This window comes from Canis aureus, chromosome X, assembly GCF_053574225.1.
Source record: "Canis aureus isolate CA01 chromosome X, VMU_Caureus_v.1.0, whole genome shotgun sequence".
NCBI classification, from domain to species: Eukaryota; Metazoa; Chordata; class Mammalia; order Carnivora; family Canidae; genus Canis; species Canis aureus.
Genome location: NC_135649.1, coordinates 99,117,281 through 99,141,223, shown reverse-complemented (window position 1 = coordinate 99,141,223; position 23,943 = coordinate 99,117,281). Strand labels below are relative to the sequence as shown.

Genomic DNA, 23,943 nt, shown 5'->3' with positions numbered 1-23,943 from the left:
TAATTCAGAGGTCCCCAGAAATCAAAGTTCCCCTGTGTACTTTGATTTGATGGATGCAGCTTCAGGGCAGTAGAAAGAGGAGTCCCAAGAACTCTGAATAAGAATGAGGGAATCAGGGCAGCCCGGGTGGCTGAGCGGTTTAGCGCCGCCTTAGGCCCAGGGCCTGATCCTGGAGACCCGGGATCGAGTTCCGCGTCAGGCTCCCTGCATAGAACCCGCTTCTCCCTCTGCCTGTGTCTGTTCCTCTCTCTCTCTCTCTCTCAAGTAAATAAATAAATAGATAAATAAATAAATAAAATCTTAAAAAAAAAAAAAAGAATGAGGGAATCTCTCACCCTAGAATGGAGGATCCAGACAAATTTCCCCCAGTGCTGTTGGCTCTGGGCTGCCCAGGACAGAGTCGTGAGGTAGAAGAACCCCCACCTGCCCCCAGTCTCGCTGGAGTGTCTCACATAGGTGGGGACAGCTCTAGATTTGCAGACCTTAAGAAGAGTCACAATAAGGACCCTGATTGTTCAGTAGGGATCATCCTACCAGCAGAGGGTATCAAACAGAGCCCCATCGTATTCCAAGCCCTAGGGGGCCTCCAAAGAGCTAGCACTGACTCCACCTGTGGGATCTCAGGGAGTATAAAAGCCCTTGGTCTGAAAAGGAAAGCCCCAGTTCTGCCAAGGGCAGAGTCTTGGCCTTAATTGAAGATGAGGACCCTGAGTGCTGATGAGGGGACAACTTCCTTTTTTAAAAAAGGCCTTCTAAAAAATAAATAAATAAAATAAAATAAGATAAAATAAAATAGGGGATCCCTGGGTGGCGCAGCGATTTGGTGCCTGCCTTTGGCCCTGGGCGCGATCTTGAAGACCCGGGATCGAATCCCACATCGGGCTCCAGGTTCATGGAGCCTGCTTCTCCCTCTGCCTGTCTCTCTGCCTCTCTCTCTCTGTGACTATCATAAATAAATAAAAATTAAAAAATGATAATAATAAAATAAAATAAAAAAGGCCTTCTAGGGGGTACCTGGGTCGCTCAGGCCATTAAGCGTGAGATTCTAGATCTCAGCTCCTGTCATGATCTCAGGGTAGTGAGATCTAGGCCTGCGTGGGGCTCTGCCCTGGGAACAGAGCCTGCTTAAGATGCTCTCTCTTCCTCTCCCTCTGCCGCTTCCCACGGCACCTCTCATGCTAAAAAAAAAAAAAAAAAAAAAAAAAAAAAACCAAACCCACAGAATGCCTCCAAGAGCCCTGCTCCTGCTTTCAGGCTTCTGTGGCCCAGGAAGGAGTAGCCAGGAGAATAGCAAGAGGACTGGGGAGGCTGGGGGCTCTGGGCGCTGGCAGGCCCGGGCCAGCAGAGAGAGAAGCCCAGGCCCAGAGAGACGCGGTGAGGACCTGCGTGAGGAGCCCTAAGCAGTGAAGTCGCACAGAGCCCCGCCTCTGCTTTCAATCCTTGGAGACCCTGGACCGCGGCCAACACCGGATGCGGTTCACCCGACTTCCGTTCTGGGTGGGGCTTCCACCGCCGGGCGCCATATTTGTGCGCTTGGCGGGAGCCGGATTCCCGGGACTGATCTGAATTCAAGGTAAGAACTCTGAGGGGGAACCGAAGAGATTCCTCCTCCCCCCTCGGCCTCCCATAATAAAGTTGGGTCCCTGAACCTGACCCTTCGGTTCGGCTCAGGGAGGTCCCAGCGGCCTATAAGGCCAAATTTGGCCTAGAAAGGCTCACAGACAAGGCCTTGGTCTGTGGGAGTAGCCCCGATTCTACACACGGAGGGGAACTAGGGCCTGACTGGATTGAGATTAGGGCCCCGAGTACAATGAGTAAACCTTTACGTAACAGAAGGGGCCATACTAGGAAGCCCCCATGCACTCTGCCCTGGGAGGTTCCCAGAAGGGTAGACAGACGTCAAGAGAGCTGATTTCCCTTCTAGCAACTAAGGGAATTGAGGGTTACACTAGACAACTCCCAAACTCAGCAAAGCGGGCCCTGGGCAGAACTGGCAGGCTGAGGTGCCTCCTCATTTTCACTGGAGGTGATTTCAGGGAGGGGAGGGCCTTGGTCTCGTGGAATAAGCCCCACTCAGCAAAAGGGACCCAGTCCCCAACAGGAGTCAAGGTTGTGATACTAAGTGAGGATGGAGGACTCTTCCCAAAAAGAAGGGGGCCACATAAAGGCCTAGTCCTGTTTTCATACCTGGGATACTTGGGCATGGTAACATGATACCTTATACTCACTTCTTCCCAGAACATGTCCGGGAGGTGATGGGCCAGGTCAAAGCAGGCAGCCTCAGGCCAGCAGAGATAGGATTTGAGGTTATGCCAGGTGGCATAGTGAGGACCTTGAGAACTCTGGGCATGTCCCATGCCATATCATTGGAGCCCCAAAGCATCCTGCCTATTATCAGGCCTGGGAAGCCTCAAGGATAGATGTCAGGCAGAGGTGTTCATCAGTTCCCATTCCATGGTAACAGGACAGTGAGGGTCTTGGGCCAAGGGGAGTGGTTCTAGGCCAGCAGAGGAAGAAATCTTAGACCCTACCATGAGTCAGATTTAGACCTTGAGTGGGGATCCTATAGGGGATCACCTGCCATAGGACATTAGTTTTCCTGCAATAGCTTTTACCCTTGGGGGACCATGTTTGGTTAGATAAGGTGGTCTTCATTCTTCTTATTGGGACTTAGGAAAGTTGGCTCTTGCTATGAGGACATTAGCACTAATTCAAAAAAAAAGTGGAGCTTCTCTACCAGGAGCCAAATTGAGGAACCTGAGTGAGGAATCAAGGGTTCATCCTATCCTAAATAGAGGAGACATCGAAGTGCCCATCTTAACCCTTTGATTTCATCCCAGGAACTCAGAGGGAAAGGCTGTCAGGTTGAACATCTGCCTCACTTCTTTATATCAGTTATAAAGGCAATGGTATTATTAGTCTGAAGGTGCAGCCACCAGTCAACAGAGGGGAGTGGTGTTAAACCTTTCAAGGAGCCACAATGAGGACCCTAAATGATGCTGAGGATCCCAGTGAAGTCAGGCCAGAGAGGACCTTCTTGAGTTCACAGTACTGGATATCCCCTAGCAGGGAGGTAGACCGAGGCACCCCTTTAGTTCCTTCTCCTGGGTCCCAGGGAGCTTTGAGGTGTCAACTTTATAGTAGCAAAGGGGAGAGTTCCCAGCTCTACCAAGAGTTGACATAATACTAAAGATAAACTGAGAAGACCCAGCATGCCAGAACACAGGGGGCCTCACAGCAAACACCTGCTCTCACCTGAGTAAACCCAAGGCAGGGCTAGTAGGATGCAAATAAGACTCACTTTGAGGGTTTTGTGGTTCCTTTCTGGGATTTTTAGAGGACAGGCTGACCAAGAGAATGGGAGCCTTTGTAGGGTCCTAGAACAGCACCCTCAAGGATGCTTCAGAGGTGGCCTTTAATAAAGCCAAAGTGTGTGTGGTGGGGGGGTGCCTGGGTAGCTCAGTTGGTTAAACATCTGTCTTCAGTTCCGGTCATGGTCCTGGGGTCCTGGGATAGAGCCCCTCAGTGGGGAGTCTGCTTCTCTCTCTACCCTGCCCCTCCCCCTGCTTGTGCGCACGCTCTCTTGCTCTCTCTCTCTCTAAGTAAATAAAATATTTAAAAAATAATAAAGCCAAAGTAGAATCTACCTGTTGAAGGTGATAGCACCATCTTATTCTCCCTCCTGCAGGTGCACAAATCACCTGTCTCACACTCTTGCGTGCCATCCCTGATCACAGCCATTATGCCTCGTGGTCAGAAGAGTAAGCTCCGTGCTCGTGAGAAACGCCGCCGTAACAGAGATGAGACCCAAGGTCTCCAGAGTGCTCAGGCCACCACAGCAGAGGAGGAAGAGACCACTCCTTCCACCTCTTCTGTTTTAGGGAATGTTCCCCCAAGCTCCCCTGTTGCTAGCACTTCCCAGGAGCCTCAGGAAGCCCCAACCACCACCAGGGCTGTTGCAGGTGGTTCACGCCGCAGATCTAATGCAGGTGCCAAGAGCCAGGTTGAGGGAGGTAAACATTCCTCCCAGGCCTCAACTTCCACTGCGAGTGCTCCCAAAGATCCTCTAACCGGGAAGGTGGGGTTGTTGGTGCAGTTCATGCTGTATAAGTATAAATTGAAGGAGCCCATTAAAAAAGCAGAGATGCTGAAGATCATCAACAAAAGGTACAGGGAGCATTTCCCTGAAATCTTCAAGAGAACCTCTGAGCGCATGGAGCTGGTCTTTGGCCTAGAATTAAAGGAAATCAAGCCTGGTGGTCACTCCTATACCCTCATGAGCACCCTAAACCTCACCAGTGATAGCGATGTGAGCAATGGCTGGGGCTTTCCTAAGAATGGGCTTCTTATGCCTCTCCTGGGTGTGATCTTCTTGAATGGCAACTGCACTTCTGAAGAAGGTATCTGGGAATTCCTGAATATCTTGGGCATCTATGATGGAAAGAGGCACTTCATCTTTGGGGAGCCAAGGAAGCTCATCACCCAAGATTTGGTGCAGGAAAAGTACCTGGAATACCGCCAGGTGTCCGGTAGTGATCCTCCACGCTACGAGTTCCTGTGGGGCCCGAGAGCCCATGCCGAGACCAGCAAGATGAAAGTCCTAGAGTTTTTGGCGAAGGTCCATGATACCGTCCCCAGTGTGTTCCTGCCCCATTATGAAGAGGCTCTGCGAGATGAGGAAGAGCGAGCCCAGGCCAGAGCCACGGCTAAGGCTGCCTCTGCTACCAAGGCCAGTGCACATTCCAGGGCCACATCCAGCCACTCCACTCCTCCCTAGAGAGGGCTGAGTCAGATTCTTCACTTTGTGGTTGGAAAGGCCTGTTACCTAGTGTTCCTGTTATACACACATAACTTGCTAGCTTTGTTTTTGTTTTTCAAGCAGTGTTATTTTCAACAGAAAGTTTATTTAGATTCAGAATATAAATTTATGAAGGATATGGATCACACATTTATTGCTGTTTATCAGGTTTAGGAGTAAGAGTTTTATTTTTTTGAAATAGAGATTGGAAATCCTTAAATCACTTTTGTGATCCAGAATAAGCTAACATGGCTCTAGGATAGGAATATCCTTAGATATTTGAAAGAGTTCCACACTAAAATAGTTGGGAACAGAAGATGGATGGATGGATAGATAGAGTAAAAATTGGTTAATTCTTGGTTTGCTTTACTTTCTGTAAACTTAAAAGACATATACCTGAATTTGTTTATGTTTGTCAAGAATGTTTGAGAATATAGGGCACCCTGGGTGGCTCAGTGGTTTAGCACTGCCTTCAGCCCAGGGCGTGATCCTAGAGACCCGGGTTCGAGTCCCATGTCAGGCTTCCTGCATGGAGCCTGCTTCTCCCTCTGCCTGTGTCTCTGCCTCTCTCTCTATCTGTTTCTCGAATAAATAAATAAAATCTTTTTAAAAAATGTTTGAGAATATAAATTATAGTGAATCAGACCTATTTACTTGTGTCTCTTATTTTAAACAGACATTGAGCATCTGTTCTTGGGAAGTCTTCATCCTTGTACTGGGGATATTTAGTCAAAGAAGACCCAGACTCTGCCCATGCAATTATAGATTCTAAGAGCAGCTGTCCTTATGGAAGAGGGTGAGATAGTACTTCATAAAGAACAAGTGAAAAGCATGGTAAAGAGGAGGCGAGGAGAACATACTACTTAGTTTTCATTCCTAAGGAGAATTTTGGGTGATTGGGAGGTTTTCTTGGCCAGAGCACTGCATATTCTTCAACATGTCTTAGATGTAAAAATAAACAACAAAAAAACCCTCAGCTACATAGATGATAATGTCTGAGGTCAAAATAATCACAGTAATTGCCATTCCTTAATGTCTAAGCACAAGACAGGCCCGGCAACAGATGCTTTCTGTACATTACACACACTCCACCAGTCCTACAAGATAGGGCTTATCAAACCTACTTCATAGAGAAGAGCCTGAGGCTCATAGAGTTAGAGTTTGACAATGTGCCAGAATTCATAGGGCTAGGGCATGAGAAGGTGGACTAGATGATTATAGAGCCCACACTGTTTTACTATTCCCACCCTGGACACAGCCTGTGTTTCTTATTTAAGATTTAGTTTCAGTACTTCAAGATTTGTCTTAGGTGATCAAAAGAATGGCTTTGTATCCAAACTCCTGAATTGAAATATATAGCCAGAGCAAAAAGAATACCAAAATAATTGAAAAGTATAAATAAATGATGAGATTAGGTGACAGTGTGACCATCTACATTTGCATTATTAAATAACCTCAAAAGATTAGGAGCTCACAAAATCAGTCTGGACAATCTATTACCCATGGAAAGTAAATCTACCAGAATAGAAGTTACATGAGAATCTTTACCTGGCTGTGAATGTAAGGAATAGATCAATATATTTTTTCCCCTGACAGCCCCACACCACCTGGCCTGGAATTCCTGCCTTGTGCTACAGCTTCCCCATTTCATATCATTCCCAGGATAAAGATGCATTCTCTACAAGGTTTGCAAAGCATAAAGTGCTCCAGAGTTTGCAGAGCTGTGGAATTTGCCAGGAAGCCATAAGTCCTAGAGACAAAAAAAAAAATAAAAAATAAAAAAAAATTTAAAAAAAGGTGAGGGCCCCATGTAGAAGGAGGATTGGAGAGACTAACACCGCAGAACACAGGGGGTGCCAGGGGCTTCAAACCCATCTGTTCTTAAACATGGAGGGTCTCAGACACAGTTTTCAAGATGAGCATACCCTCACTTATTCTTAAGGCTTCTCACTGCCATAAGAGCATTCATCTAAGGGCAGAGTTCTCAGGTCACTAGAGAAAAGAGTATCAGTCTATCAGAAATTATGGAGATAGACCTGAAAGAGGATGAAGAAATGACCCAGCCAGGACAGTGCAATCCCATAAAAATCCTGTCCCAATAGTCAGCTCAGTGAGTTCAGAGACTTTTGGCTGCTTGTGGCTAACACTGACTTTCAGCTGAGGTCCCAGGAAGATGAGGCCTTTGTCTGAGGGCTATATCCTCAGATCAGCAGAGAGGGTGGAGGCCCAGGAAAAGGGCAGGCTCCAAGTAAAGACACTGTGTGTTGACATGGGGATCACCCAACCCACAGCTGACGGGGCTACAACTAACCCCTTTTCTACTCTTAGCCTGGGAGGCACAGGCAAGAGCTGACAGGCTCAAGTGCCCCCCGACTTCTGCCTGGAGCATCTCAAGGAGATGAGGACCTTGGTTTACAAGCTGGTTGTTCAGAAGTAGAATCCCAGTTCTTACAGTGTCAAGGTAAGAATCCTATATGAGGGGGCATCTGGATGGCTCAGTCGGTTAAGAGTCCAACTTGGTTTCAGCTCACGCCATGATCTCATGGTCATGGAATTGAGCTCCATGCTCAGTGGGGAGTCTTCTTGAAGATTCTCTCCTTCAGCCCCTCCCCTACCTCGCATGCTCATCCTCTCTCTAAAATAAGTAAATACATCTTTCAAAAAAAGAATATGGGAGCCTGGGTGGCTCAGTCTGTTAGGCGTCTGCCTTTCACTCAGGTCATGATCTCAGGGTCCTGGCATCAAGTCTCAAGTTGGGCTCCCTGCTCGGAGGAAGGAGCCTGCTCCTTCCTCTCCCTCTGCCCTTCCCCACCTGCTCATGTTCTCTCTCTGTCTCCTTTCTCTCTCTCTCTCATACCCTCTCTCTCTCTAATAAATAAAAACTTTAAAAATTAAAAAGGAATCGTGTAAGAGGGATGAGGCAACCAACTACTCCATTCCAGATATATTATGATATGCCAGAGCAATAATAGTACTATAATAAATACGAGGTATGAATAAAGGGAAAAAAGAAATATTTGCAGGCTATAGGATCATCTACATATGTGATTTCAGAAAAGATCAGGAGCTCAAAAAAATTATCTGACTCAGCCACTTCCTTATAAAAAATAAATGTGAAGGGGGAGGGGCAAGATGGCGGAAGAGTAGGGTCCCCAAATCACCTGTCCCCACCAAATTACCTAGATAACCTTCCAATCATCCTGAAAATCTACGAATTCGGCCTGAGATTTAAAGAGAGAACAGCTGAAATGCTACCGTGAGAAGAGTTCGTGCTTCTATCAAGGTAGGAAGACGGGGGGGGAAAAAGAAATAAAGAAACAAAAGGCCTCCAAAGGGGAGGGACCCAGCGAGGAGCCGGGCTAAGGCCGGGGCGAGTGTCCCCAGGACAGGAGAGCCCCGTCTGGGAGAAGCAGGAGCCGCACCAACCTTCCTGGGCAGAAAGGCGCCCGCAGGGAGTTAGAGCAGGACCCCAGGAGGGCGGGGATGCCCTCAGGCTCCCTGGGACACTAACAGACACCTGCGCGCCCAGGAGAGTGCATCGGGCTCCCTAAAGGGCTGCAGGGTGCACACATTGACCCGGGAGCAGATAGGAGGGGCTGGGGCGGCGGCCCTGCCCCGGAGCCTCCAGGCCCCTGCAGAGGAGAGCTCCGGAGTTCCTGCGGGGGTGACTCCAGGGCTCCAGAGCTGGCCCCGCCACTGGAGTTTTTCCTCCTGGGGCCTAACGGGGTAAACAACCCCCTCTGAGCCCTGCACCAGGCAGGGGGCAGAGAAGCTCCCCCAAGTGCTAACACCTGAAAATCAGCACAACAGGCCCCTCCCCCAGAAGACCAGCTAGACGGACAAGTTCCAGGGGAAGTCAAGGGACTTAAAGTATACAGAATCAGAAGATACTCCCTCGTGGTTTTTTTTTTTCTTTTTGATTTCTGATTGCTTCCCCCGCCCTTTTTTTCCCCTTTCTTTCTTTTTCTTTCTCTTTTTCTTCTCTTTTTTCCTTTTTTCTTCCTTTTTTCTTTTTCTCTTTTTTTTCTTCTTTCTCTCTCTTTTTCTCCTTTTCCCAATACAACTTGTTTTTGGCCTCTCTGCACTGAGCAAAATGACTAGAAGGAAAACCTCATCTCAAAAGAAAGAATCAGAAATAGTCCTCTCTCCCACAGAGTTACAAAATCTGGATTACAATTCAATGTCAGAAAGCCAGTTCAGAAGCACTATTATACAGCTACTGGTGGCTCTAGAAAAAAGCATAAAGGACTCAAGAGACTTCATGACTGCAGAATTTAGATCCAATCAGGCAGAAATTAAAAATCAATTGAATGGGATGCAATCCAAACTAGAAGTCCTAATGACGAGGGTTAACGAGGTGGAAGAACGAGTGAGTGACATAGAAGACAAGTTGACGGCAAAGAGGGAAACTGAGGAAAAAAGACAATTAAAAGACCATGAAGACAGATTAAGGGAAATAAACGACAGCCTGAGGAAGAAAAACCTACGTTTAATTGGGGTTCCGGAGGGCGTCGAAAGGGACAGAGGGCCAGAATATGTATTTGAACAAATCCTAGCTGAAAACTTTCCTAATCTGGGAAGGGAAACAGGCATTCAGATCCAGGAAATAGAGAGATCCCCCCCTAAAATCAATGAAAACCGTTCAACACCTCAACATTTAATAGTGAAGCTTGCAAATTCCAAAGATAAAGAGAAGATCCTCAAAGCAGCAAGAGACAAGAAATCCCTGACTTTTATGGGGAGGAGTATTAGGGTAACAGCAGACCTCTCCACAGAGACCTACCAGGCCAGAAAGGGCTGGCAGGATATATTCAGGGTCCTAAATGAGAAGAACATGCAACCAAGAATACTTTATCCAGCAAGGCTCTCATTCAAAATGGAAGGAGAGATAAAGAGCTTCCAAGACAGCCAGGAACTGAAAGACCTCCAAACCAGCTCTGCAAGAAATTTTAAGGGGGACTCTTAAAATTCCCCTTTAAGAAGAAGTCCAGTGCAAAAATCCACAAAAACAAGGACTGAATAGATATCATGATGACACTAAACTCATATTTGTCAATAGTAACTCTGAACGTGACCCCATCAAAAGGCGCAGGGTTTCAGACGATAAAAAAGCAGGACCCATCTATTTGCTGTCTAAAAGAGACTCATTTTAGACAGAAGGACACCTACAGCCTGAAAATAAAAGGTTGGAGAATCTTTTACCATTCCAATGGTCCTCAGAAGAAAGCAGGGGTAGCCATCTTTATATCAGATAAACTAAAATTTACCCCGAAGACTGTAGTGAGAGATGAAGAGGGACACTATCTCATACTTAAAGGATCTATCCAACAAGAGGACTTAACAATCCTCAATATATATGCCCCGAATGTGGGAGCTGCCAAATATTTAAACCAATTAATAACCAAAGTGAAGAAATACTTAGATAATAATACACTTATACTTGGTGACTTCAATCTAGCTCTTTCTACCCTCGATAGGTCTTCTAAGCACAACATCTCCAAAGAAATGAGAGCTTTAAATGATACACTGGACCAGATGGATTTCACAGATATCTACAGAATATTACATCCAAACTCAACTGAATACACATTCTTCTCAAGTGCACATGGAACTTTCTCCAGAATAGACCACATACTGGGTCACAAATCGGGTCTGAACCGATACCAAAAGATTGGGATTGTCCCCTGCTAATTCTCAGACCATAATGCCTTGAAATTAGAACTAAATCACAAGAAGAAGTTTGGAAGGACCTCAAACACGTGGAGGTTAAGACCATCCTGCTAAAAGATGAAAGGGTCAACCAGGAAATTAAGGAAGAATTAAAAAGATTCATGGAAACTAATGAGAATGAAGACACAACCGTTCAAAATCTTTGGGATGCAGCAAAAGCAGTCCTAAGGGGGAAATACATCACAATACAAGCATCCATTCAAAAACTGGAAAGAACTCAAATACAAAAGCTAACCTTACACATAAAGGAGCTTGAGAAAAAACAGCAGATGGACCCTACCCCCAGCAGAAGAAGAGAGTTAATTAAAATTTGAGCAGAAGTCAACGAAATCGAGACCAGAAGAACTGTGGAACAGATCAACAGAACCAGGAGTTGGTTCTTTGAAAGAATTAATAAGATAGATAAACCATTAGTCAACCTTATTAAAAAGAAGAGAGAGAAGACTCAAATTAATAAAATCATGAATGAGAAAGGAGAGATCACTACCAACACCAAGGAAATACAAACGATTTTAAAAACATATTATGAACAGCTATACGCCAATAAATTAGGCAATCTAGAAGAAATGGACACATTCCTGGAAAGCCACAAACTACCAAAACTGGAACAGGAAGAAATAGAAAACCTGAACAAGCCAATAACCAGGGAGGAAATTGAAGCAGTCAACAAAAACCTCCCAAGACACAAAAGTCCAGGGCCAGATGGCTTCCCAGGGGAATTCTATCAAATGTTTAAAGAAGAATTCATACCTATACTACTAACTCTGTTTGGAAAGATAGAAAGAGATGGAGTACTTCCAAATTCGTTCTATGAGGCCAGCATCACCTTAATTCCAAAACCAGACAGAGACCCCACCAAAAAGGAGAATTACAGACCAATATCCCTGATGAACATGGAGGCAAAAATTCTCAACAAGATACTGGCCAATAGGATCCAACAGTACATTAAGAAAATTATTCACCATGACCAAGTAGGATTTATCCCCGGGACACAAGGCTGGTTCAACACCCGTAAAACAATCAATGTGATTCATCATATAAGCAAGAGAAAAACCAAGAACCATATGATCCTCTCATTAGATGCAGAGAAAGCATTTGACAAAATACAGCATCCATTCCTGATCAAAACTCTTCAGAGTGTAGGGATAGAGGGAACTTTCCTCGACATCTTAAAAGCCATCTACGAAAAGCACACAGCAAATATCATTCTCAATGGGGAAGCACTGGGAGCCTTTCCCCTAAGATCAGGAACAAGACAGGGATGTCCACTCTCACCACTGCTATTCAACATAGTACTGGAAGTCCTAGCCTCAGCAATCAGACAACAAAAAGACATTAAAGGCATTCAAATTGGCAAAGAAGAAGTCAAACTCTCCCTCTTCGCTGATGATATGATACTCTACATAGAAAACCCAAAAGCCTTCACCCCAAGATTGCTAGAACTCATACAGCAATTTGGTAGCGTGGCAGGATACAAAATCAATGCCCAGAAATCAGTGGCATTTCTATACACTAACAACGAGACTGAAGAAAGAGAAATTAAGGAGTCAATCCCATTTACAATTGCACCCAAAAGCATAAGATACCTAGGAATAAACCTAACCAAAGATGTAAAGGATCTATACCCTCAAAACTATAGAACACTTCTGAAAGAAATTGAGGAAGACACAAAGAGATGGAAAAATATCCCATGCTCAGGGATTGGCAGAATTAATATTGTGAAAATGTCAATGTTACCCAGGGCAAGTTACACGTTTAATGCAATCCCTATCAAAATACCATGGACTTTCTTCAGAGAGTTGGAACAAATTATTTTAAGATTTGTGTGGAATCAGAAAAGACCCCGAATGGCCAGGGGAATTTTAAAAAAGAAAACCATATCTGGGGGCATCACGATGCCAGATTTCAGGTTGTACTACAAAGCTGTGGTCATCAGGACAGTGAGGTACTGGCACAAAAACAGAAACATAGATCAATGCAACAGAATAGAGAACCCAGAAGTAGACCCTGAACTTTATGGTCAACTAATATTCGATAAAGGAGGAAAAACTATCCATTGGAAGAAAGACAGTCTCTTCAATGATTGGTGCTGGGAAAATTGGACATCCACTTGCAGAAGAATGAAACTAGACCACTTTCTTGCACCATAGACAAGATAAACTCAAAATGGATGAAAGATCTAAATGTGAGACAAGATTCCATCAAAATCCTAGAGGAGAACACAGGCAACACCCTTTTTGAACTCAGCCACAGTAACTTCTTGCAAGATACATCCACGAAGGCAAAAGAAACAAAAGCAAAAATGAACTATTGGGACTTCATCAAGATAAGAAGCTTTTGCACAGCAAAGGATACAGTCAACAAAGTAAAAGACAACCTACAGAATGGGAGAAGATATTTGCAAATGACATATCAGATAAAGGGCTAGTTTCCAAGATCTATAAAGAACTTATTAAACTCAACTCCCAAGAAACAAACAATCCAATCATGAAATGGGAAAAAGACATGAACAGAAATCTCACAGAGGAAGGCATAGACATGGCCAACATGCACATGAGAAAATGCTCTGCATCACTTGCCATCAGGGAAATACAAATCAAAACCACAATGAGATACCACCTCACACCAGTGAGAATGGGGAAAATTAACAAGTCAGGAAACCACAAATGTTGGAGAGGATGCGGAGAAAAGGGAACCCTCTTACACTGTTGGTGGGAATGTGAACTGGCGCAGCCACTCTGGAAAACTGTGTGGAGGTTCCTCAAAGAGTTAAAAATAGACCTGCCCTACGACCCAGCGATTGCACTGTTGGGTATTTACCCCAAAGATACAGATGCAATGAAACGCCGGGACACCTGCACCCCGATGTTTCTAGCAGCAATGTCCACAATAGCCAAACTGTGGAAGGAGCCTCGGTGTCCATGGAAAGATGAATGGATAAAGAAGATGTGGTTTATGTATACAATGGAATATTACTCAGCCATTAGAAACGACAAATACCCACCATTTGCTTCAACGTGTATGGAACTGGAGGGTCTTATGTTGAGTGTAGTAAGTCAGTCGGAGAAGGACAAACAGTGTATGTTCTCATTCATTTGGGGAATATAAATAATAGTGAAAGGGAATATAAGGGATGGCTGAAGAAATGTGTGGGAAATATCAGAACATAAAGACTCCTAACTCTGGGAAACGAACTAGGGGTGGTGGAAGGGGAGGAGGGCGGGGGGTGGGGGTGAATGGGTGACGGGCTTGAGGGGGACACTTGACCGGATGAGCACTGGGTGTTATTCTGTATGTTGGTAAATTGAACACCAATAAAAAATTAATTTATTAAATAAATAAATAAATAAATAAATAAATAAATGTATTAGAGATTACATGAGACCTTAACTCTGGCCAAGAAAGAGAAGGAATATACCAATATATTTCTCTTACAGCCTACTTACCTGGGCCCCCTGATTTGTGCTGTGGATGCCATCTCATATAACTCCTAGAACAAGGACCCATTCTCTGCAAAGTTTGGAGTAGGGAAACTGCTCAAAAGAGTTTTCAAGGATGTGACATTTCCCAAGAAGCCTTTAATAGAAGTGACAAGAGCTTTTAGGAGGATACCCATGAACCAGGAGTGGGGAACGGAGAAAGCAACATCCCAGAATATTGGGTGTTACAGAGAGAGCAGCCCCTTACTTCTCTCAGACCTAGAGGCCTCCAGGAAAAGTTGTCAGGCTGAAAATCTCCTCACTTTTTCATCACAGTTGTCAGGATCTTAAGAGCCTTGGTCTAAGGATGGCAGTCTCAGATCAAAAGAGGGAGTTGTCATATATAAATGTGAGTTCCCTAAAAAGAATGAAGGAAGCACCCGCCCACAACACTGATGGCCTAGAGTCCAGTTCCTGCTGTCAGAACTTGGAGATCCTGAATTCCATATGAATTATAAAGTATACTTTCTTTTTTTTTTAATTTTTATTTATTTATGATAGTCACACAGAAAGAGAGAGAGAGGCAGAGACATAGGCAGAGGGAGAAGCAGGCTCCATGCACCGGGAGCCCGACGTGAGATTCGATCCCAGATCTCCAGGATCACGCCCTGGGCCAAAGGCAAGCGCCAAACCGCTGCGCCACCCAAGGATCCCTAAAGTATACTTTCTATGAAGTGTAAAGAGGCTTTGAGAAGTGAGAAAGAGAGAATAGAAGCCAGAGTTGCAGCCAGGCCTGGCACTACTGCCATGGTCAGGGCATGTGCCAGGGCCGAGACCAGTAGCAACTCCCACGTCTAGTGAAGTCTGGGTGGGGATTTTTCATTTTGTGGTGAAAAGAGAGATGAACATTCTAAGTAGTTAAGCACCTAGGTGGGCTGGATGGAAGGAAAACATTTATGCCTTCTTTCCCTTCTTGCATTACTTAACTGGGAGATTTATCTGTTTTTATTTTTGGGTTTCTTTTTGGTATTTTTAAAATACTCTTCCTTGAAATAGAAGCTTTATATGACTTCAGTATCTGTATTTATGAATAATATGTATCACACATGTATTGCTATTGATCAGGATAAGTATAAACATTCTGATATTTTGTACAAAAAAATAAAAATCCTTGCATCCCTCTTTTTGAGAGAGAGAGAGAGAAAGAAAGAGAGAGAGAGCATGTGCATGCATGAGCCAAGGTGAGGAGTGGGGTAAGGGGAAAAGGAGAGACAATATTTAAGCAGGCTCCACACCCAGCACAGGGCCCAAGGTTGGACTCGATCTCAGGACCGTAAGATCAAGACCTGAGCTGAAATAATAAGTTGAATGCAGGCAGCCCGGGTTGCTCAGCGGTTTAGCACTGCCTTCAGCCCAGGGCCTGATCCTGGAGACCTGGGATCGAGTCCCACGTCAGGCTCCCTGCATGGAGCCTGCTTCTCCCTCTACCTCTATCTCTCTCTATCTCTCTATCTCTCATGAATAAATAAACAAAATCTTTTAAAAAATAAGTCAAATGCTTAACTGACTGAGGCACCCAGGTGCCCTACATTGCATCTCTTTTTGTGGTCTGGAGCAAAATAATATGTCATATGAATGGAGATTTTCTTGCAAATGTGAATGAACCCTGTGGTAGAATTGTTGGTATCAAGAAATAAAAGTTTGGGGCATCAGCAAGGTGATGGAACAAAAATTTCCAGCCCTTATTTGCCACAGAAGCACAAAGTTAACAATAATATAAGTGAAAAATACCTTTATTAAAGGTCCAGAATCTATTTAAGAATATGTGATACTACATGTTAGCATTAAACTGAGATAAACTACACTTGAAATGGGTAGGAGCAGTAATTAGGCTTCCTTGGCATCATCCCCTCCCTCAAGTTGGCACAGATCGGCCCTGAGAGAGATTATGACTTCTCCCCATGTAGGAGAGATTGAGGTGAACATCCCATTTACCCAAAATATGTTAGAACTAATAAACGTATTCAGTTGCAGGATACAAAATAAAAACACAAAAATCAGTTGTGCTTCCATATACTGACAACAAAATATTTGAAACAGAAATTAAGAAAACAGTTCTATTTAAAAGTGTCAAAAATAAAATAGGAATAAATTTAACCAAGGAGGCAAAAGATTCGTACACTGAAAACAATAACACCTTGAAGGAAAAAAATGAATACACAAATAAAAGGAAAGATATCCCATGTGCACTGATTGAAACAACATTTTTTAAATATTCATACTACTCAAAGTGATCTACAGATTCAATGCAATAGCTATCATAATTCCAATGGACTTTTTCACAGAAATAAAAAAAAAACCTGAAATTCATATGAATTCACAAGAGGCCCTGAATAGCAAAGTAATGTTGAGAAAAAGGAACATAGATGTAGGCATTATACTTATTTTGAACTATATTACAAAAGTATATTAATCAAAACAGTGTTGGGGCACCTGGATGGCTCAGTCATTTAAGCATCTGACTCTTGATTTTTGGCTCAGGTCATGATCTCAGGGTCATGAGGTCAAGCCCTATAATCCTGGGATGGAGCTCTGCATGGAGCTCCCTGCTCAGTGGGGAGCCTACCTCTCCCTCTCCCTCTGCCGCTCCCCCTGCTTGCGTGTTCTCTCTCTCTCTCTCTCTCTAATAAAGAAATAAAATCTTGAAAAAAGATGTTCTCCCTCTAACTCCCTCTGTCCCTACCCTACCCTCTGTTCATGTACTCTCTTTCTCAAAACAAAACAGTGTTATACTAGTATAAAATCAGAGACATAGATCAATGGAACAGAACAAAGCCCAGAAATAAACCCATGCATAAATGGTCAAGTAATTTGTGACAAGGCCACCAAGAATACACAATGGTGAAAGGATAATCTCTTCATTAAATGCTGTTAGGAAACTGAATATCCATATGCAAAAGAATTAAATTGGATGCTACTTATGTCATACTCAAAGATTAATGGAAAATAGATTAAAGACTTAAAAATGAGACTCAAAACCACAAAATCACTAGGGAAAAGATCTCCTTGACATTGGTCTTGGAAGAGATTTTTTAAATATGACAACAGAAATACAGGCAAAAAAAGCAAAAACAAGTGGGACTTAATCAAACTAAAAGGCATCTGTACAACAATGGTAACAACAAAAAGGCAATCTGTGGGAGTGGGAGGAAATAGAAGTAAACAATATATCTAAGGGACTAATATCCAAATTATATTAGGAACTCCTACAACTCAATAGCAAACAACTCATTTTTAAAAAAATGAGTAAAGAACTTAAATATTTTTCCAAAGAAGACACCCAAATGTTCAATAGGTATATGAAAGGTGCTCAACACCACTCATCAGGGAAATGCAAATCAAAACCACAATAAGATATCACCTCAAACTTGTTAGGTAGGAAGGCTATTATCAAAAAGACAAGAAGTAACAAGTGTTGGTGAGCGTGTGAAGAAAAGGGAACCCTGTGCATCATTGATGGGAGTGTGAATTGGTGCAGCCAGTATGGAGAAATTGTTTGGAGGCTCCTTAGAAAATTAAAATGAGAGCTACCACATGATTCAGCAGTCCCACTTCTGAGTATATACCCAAGGAAGTGAAATCAGAATCTTTTATTTTTTTGTATATTTTTTATTGGAGTTTGATTTGCCAACATATAGTATAACACATGATGGTCATTCTGTCAAGTGCCCCCCCTCAGTGCCCATCACCCAGTCACCCCATCCCCGCCCACCTCCCCTTCCACTATCCCTTGTTCGTTTCCCAGAGTTAGGAGTCTCTCATGTTTTGTCACCCTCTCTGATATTTCCCACTCATTTTCCCTCCTTTCCCCTATAATCCCTTTCACTATTTTTTATATTCCCCGTATGAATGAAATCATATGTTTGTCCTTCTCCAATTGACTTACTTCACTCAGCAGAATCTTAAAGATATATCTGCACTCCTCCATTAATTATGCCATTACTCACAGTAGCCAAGATACAGAAACAACCCAAATGTCCACCAGTAGATAAATGAATAAAGAAAATGTGGTATATACACACAGTGGAATATTATTAGCCTTAAAAATGAAGGAAATCTTACATAAGACAACATGGATGAATCTGGGGGACATTATTCTAAATGAAATTAGCCAGTCACAGAAGGATAAATAATTCATGATTCCATTTATATGAAGCATCCAAAATAGTCAAACACACAGAAACATAGAGTAGACTGGTGGTGGCCAGGGATTGGGAGTCAGGGAGAAATGAGAAGTTGTTGTTGAACTGGCATAGTTTCAGTTATGCACGATGAATAGGTTCTAGAGATCTGTTGTAAAACATTGTGCCTAACTGATGAATCACTAAACTCTACCTCTGAAACTAATAATACACTATATGTTCATTAATTGATTTTTTTTAAATTTTTAAAAGAAAAAAATGTGCTTAGGGGGAAAACATTGTGCCTATATTTAACAATATTTTATTGTGTACTTAAAAGTTTATTAAGAGTGTAGTTCTCACATTAGGTATTCTTAGCCCAACTACAATTAAAAAGTTTATTATCTTGCTCTCTCCCAAAGTAGAGAGTAAGCTGATTACAGGCAAGTATTTGGGAAAGACAACTCTTTAAAAAAAAAAAGATTCTATTTATTTATTCATTAGAGAGAGAGAGGGAGGGGCAGAGACATAGGCAGAGGAAGAACCAGGCTCCCTATGCGGAGCCTGATGTGGGACTAAATCCCTGGACCCCAGAATCATGACTGGAGCCAAAGGCAGATGCTTAACCATTGAGCCCCCCAAGTGCCCCAGGAAAGACAACTCTTTTACATTTTACACCATTGATGGGAATATAAATTGGCGCAGCCACTATGGATCAGTAGGGGGTTCCTTAAAAACAGCTCTTAGATGATCCAGCAATTCTATTTCTGGGTCTATATCGAAAGAAATTGGAATTAGGATCTTGAAGAGATATCTGCATCCCAAGATCATTGCAGCATTCGTCACAATAGCCAAGACATGGATGCAACCTAAACATTCATTGACGGACAAGTATATAAAGAAAATATGTCATATACATACAATGGAGTATTATTCAACTTTAAAAAGAAGGAAACTTGTCATTTGCAACAACAGAGGTGAACCTGGAAGACATTATGCTATGTGAAGTAAGCCAGACACAAAAGGACAAATACATGTTATATAAGGAAACTAAAATCGTCAAACTGATAGATGCAGAACAGTATGGTGGCTGCCAGGTGCTGAGAGGAGGGGTATTGAAGAGGTATTGGTCAAGGAGTACAGAGTTTCAGTTCTATAAGGTGCATAAGTCCTAGAAATGTACTGTAGAGCATAAAGCCTATAGATAACAATGTCATATTGGATATTTAAAAATTTGCTGAGGGGGTAGATATTATGTTGTTATTGTACTCATAAAAAGTAACAAAGAGGGGGCACCTGGGTGGTTCAGTGGTTGAGCATCTGCCTTTGGCTCAGTGCATGATCCCGGGGTCCTGAGATCGAGTTCTGCATCAGGCTCTCCTCAGGGAGCCTGCCTCTACCTCTGCCTATGTCTCTGCCCCTCTCTCTGTGTCTCTCATGAATAAGTAAATAAAATATTTTTAAAAATAATAATAAAGAGGGCAGGAGAAAATTTTTGGAGGTAATGAGTATGTTTATGGCATTGATTGTGATGGTGGTCCACAGGTGTATGCTTATCTCTAAGCTTTTGGGGTATCAGTCATACCTCAATAAAGTAGTTTTCTAAAGAAGCAGATATTTTGTCTTATTTGGGCTTGTGTCTCAGCACTGTATCTAGTATACTGTAGGCACTTTATAAATATTTCATCATTAAGAGGGAAAAAAAGGATGTATAAATAAGGAAAAGATTGTCAATTATTGGTTTGCCTAATTCCTTCTAGTGTTTCTTCCAAAAGTAAAAGTTATACACCTGGACTTGCTTAGATTATTCAGCTGTGCAAGAGAAATTAAATGTTGGGGAGTTAGACCTCATGCTCACTCTCATTCATTTCCAGTAATTAAGTGGGAATGAGCTCTTTGGAAGGCTTCAGGCTAGTACTGGGATGCTTTAAAAAGAAAGAACCCTCAAAACAGCAACCACACATTCTAGCCCCTGCCCTTCGAATGTTAGAGTCTGGATTCTGCACTCATAGCAAAAGAGATGATGACATATTCTCTGTGACCTAAAGAACAAGGAGGGGTTTGAAGAGGGGAGGAGGCATGAGTTAAAAGCAGTCAAGTCTGGGGCAAGGCAGCATGGAGTTTTAGGAAACTGCTCCCTTCAGTGAGGGGCAATTTCAAGTGAGATTGCATGGTGGACTGGATGAGGCTTATGGGAGTGGTAAGCAGGGGCCAGACCCTCAGATGGTGGGCCTCAGAGATAAAAGACTAAGCCTTCAATAGAAGCTTGTCCTTAACAAGTTATTTGGAATTGTGGCTAGACCAGAGAAAATCTCCACGTAGTATAGGAGTGGTAGGTGTCTCTGCTCTTGCCCAGTGCAACTGAACATGGTGCATAGACCAGATGTTCTATGTACATCCTCACCAGGGAGTTTCTGACCAATAAGAGTTATTCTTCTTTGAGGTGGGGTGTCCAGAATCCACTGGACTGGCGCTCTTTACCCTGGATTGGGGGAGCCATAGGCCACTTTTTCGAAGGAACACTCACTTTATCTTGCATGCAATTTGGCAAGGTCTAGATTTTTGCTGATGGTTAAATGAATGAAAATAATGGTGATTTAGATAGATGGGCAGCTGGAAGTTAGGGAAAATATCAGTCATTGAGAAAAATTCTGAGAACTGAGTTGAATCCAACTGCGAAAGTCTCTCTCTCTCTCTCTCTCTCTCTCTCTCACACACACACACACGCACACACACATGCACACTGTATAATGAGGATATATTACATAATTGGCATCGCTAAACATCATCGTGGTTGATTGTGATTTCTTTGTCTTGGAGTTTGGTAATATGCTGGAGTTCACAGGGCTAGTAAGTGACAAGGCTGGGACTAAACTTCCTAGTTTGAATTCCTCTAGAACACACGCTGATCATTCCATTCTTCTCTGCCTAAAGCAAACCTTGTGTTCCTTAATAGTCCAAATGTATCTCAGGGGAGAAAATAAGATTCTGTGTTCAGAGAACTGGATTGGAATACATAGTAAAAGCAGTTAAGAATACCACAGTAAATCAAAGGCATGAACAAAGAGAAGAAACATAATATTCAGTGGCAATGTGATCATCTACACATGCAGTGTTAACCTCAAGATTGGGGAATCACAAAACCATCCTGGACGACTCCTTTCTGAGGCTCACTCTGATTACTGAAAAAAAAAAAAAAAAGATCAGCATCATTTTTCTTTGACAGCCTACCTCTCTCTTGGGTCCCCTGTCTTACGTTTTGGTTTTTCTATCTCACATCAAGTCAGAGATAGTAACCTGCAAGGCTTGCGTTAGGGACACTGCTCTAGTTTGCGTGGATGTGGTGTTGGCCAAGAATTCTTTAATCTGAGAGACAATACTCCCCCCCCATGATTAATACTGGGAAAACAACCACCTCACATTATAGGGGGTCATTCAGATACCTGGCAAACCTGCTCTCAGGCCTAGAATGCCTAGCAGGGCAATCAGAGTGGGCATCCCCTCTTTTACTCTTCAGAGTTTTCAGCAAGGCCAAAGTCTTATCCTAAGGAGAATGGCCACACTTCAGTAGAGGGAGGATCCTGGGTTGGATAGATATCTAGTTGAGGTCCCTGGGTAATAAATGTGAGGACCACCAACTCCAGAACAGTGGTGTTCCAAAGAGACCTAACTCTGCTGTCCACCTCTTAGGACCCAAATATCCCTGGCCTAATGTGGCTCACTCTTCTACCTGGGAGGTCTCAGGAAAGAGCATCCCTTGATCTGAGCAGAGTAAGGAGGAGGAGCTCCTCTGGCCAGGAGCAAGGTCAGGTCCCTGAGTGAAGGAAGAGGACAACGCTAAACCCAACGCGCCCCCCGCCCCCATTGTTAACCATGGGAGGTCTCTGGCAGAGATATAAGCCTGAGAAGCTTCTCATTTCTGCCTGGTGAGTCTCAGGGAGGGTGGGGTCTTGTCTAACAGAATGGGCCCCATTTCTGCAGGAGGAGAAGTCTTCGCCATAACCGGAGTACGGTGAGCACCCTCAGTGCTAATGAGAGAATCTCTTCCCCAAAAGAGGAAGGCTCACAGAGTTCCGCTCCTCTTCTCAAGTCTCTGGGGCCCCAGGCAAAGGTAAGCAGAAATAGTGCACCCTGACTCATTACTAGGGACTTGAGAAAGTGAGGGTTTCCTTTGGGGCCTGGCAGACCTGCGTCAGTAGGGGGAGGAGTCCCAGGTTTGTGGGATCACAGTGATTCCACAGAGCCTTGTCTTTGCTGCCAGACTTCAGAACGTTCGGCAGCCATGGCCGGATATGATTCATCGGAACTTCCGCTTTGGAGATCAAGACCTCAACCGAAAGACGCAGCGTTTGTTCCGCCAAAGAGTGGAATCTGAGGACTTCTCTGAAGTCAAGGTGAGGACGTAAATGTGAAGTGAAAGAACCACTCCCCGTGGTGGCCTCACAAAGTACCGCCCCTGGGGTCGGCAGTGGAAAGTCCTGGCACAACTGTTAGGCCGAGTTCTGCCTGGGAAGTCTCAGGAAGGAAGGTCTTGGTCTAAGAGAGTGGCCCTGATTCTGCAGATGAAGGAAACATAGGCCCTCGCTAGAGTCAAGGGGGTGGGGGGTCCTGAGTGCTAATGAAGGGATCTCTTCCCAGTAGAGATAACGACAGAAAGCTGGACCCCTACATATCCCCTATTCTGGGATAGTTTTATTTGGCAGTCACTGACAACCGCCACCCCCCACTCCCTGAGAGCTCCTGGAAGTGAAGGCTGTTGTGTTTGGAGCTTGGTGAACTCAATTTAGTGGAGGGAGGAGTCCCAGGCTCTGAAAGATACCAAAAGGAAGACTTTGAGTGAAGACCTACGGACCACCGACTCCAGAACAGTGGGGTCCCACAGAGCTCTGCCCCTGCTTTCAGCCCTCAGAGACTCTGAGCAGTTGTGGCCAAATATGACTCATCTTTACTTCCCATTCAGAGTTTCCAGGAAGTGAGGACATTTGTCTGGGGGTGAGGCCTCTGGCCCCCTGCTGGTGAATTCTCAGGACTGGTCTGGAGTCAAGGTGAAGACATTGAGTGGGGACTGAAGGGACCATCCAGAACCATAAAAAGGCATTCCATTAAGTCCCGATGCTGCTGTTGGCCCTGGGAGGCCCCAGCAGAGCTATAGGACTTCCTGCCTGGGAAGTCTCAGGTAGGCAAGGCCTCAGTCTAAGGAAGTAGCCTGGGTCCTACAGATGGAGGAGACCTAAGCCCTGACTGCAGTGAAGGTGAGGTCCCCGAGACTAATGGGAGACCTCTCCTCAGTTAGGGAAAGTAGTAACCTTGCACTTATTTCTGGAGGCTTTTGGTGGGAGTACTCATATGGAGGACCCTAATTTCCCCTTTAGGAACTCAGGGAATGAGAACTATACTCTGAGGCAGGATGCCTAAGTCCTACCTGTAGTTAAGGTCAGAGACCTAAATGAGGACTAAGGGGAGCACCAACTTTAAAATGTGTGTCTTATAAATTCTGACCCTTCACTCAGCCCTGGGAAAAACTCCAATGCTGCTTAGGCTGAGGCACTCCCTTCATTACTGTATGGCAAGTCCCAGAGAGGTAAGGCTGTTGGACTAATTGAGCGGCCTCAGTTCTGCAGAGGGAGGAGACCCAGGGCTTCAAGGAGTCAGAGTGAGGACCCTGAGTGAAGAGTGATGGTACTCACCCCAAAGAAGAGCCAACAGAGAACCCCCCCTTGTTTACAGCACTAGGGAGCCCAGACATGGAAGTAGGGGTATGTGAACCCTACTTTATTTTTGATGCCTACATTAGGCATCAGGTTGGTGAGAGCCT

The 23,943-nt window shown here is 44.1% G+C and overlaps 1 protein-coding gene across 1 annotated transcript; it reads left to right on the top strand.

Moving 5' to 3' along the window:
* Positions 1-1,453: 1,453 nt before the first annotated feature.
* LOC144307853 (melanoma-associated antigen B4-like) lies at positions 1,454-5,403 on the top strand. The gene is made up of 2 exons (XM_077887900.1): positions 1,454-1,573; positions 3,689-5,403. Exon 2 carries the CDS (start codon positions 3,743-3,745, stop codon positions 4,775-4,777), a length of 1,035 nt encoding a protein of 344 aa, XP_077744026.1. The 5' UTR covers positions 1,454-1,573; positions 3,689-3,742; the 3' UTR covers positions 4,778-5,403.
* Positions 5,404-23,943: the final 18,540 nt, after the last annotated feature.

Excerpts from the sequence above, each read along its gene's own strand:
- LOC144307853 (XM_077887900.1), top strand. The coding sequence starts at position 3,743 with ATGCCTCGTGGTCAGAAGAGTAAGCTCCGTGCTCGTGAGAAACGCCGC.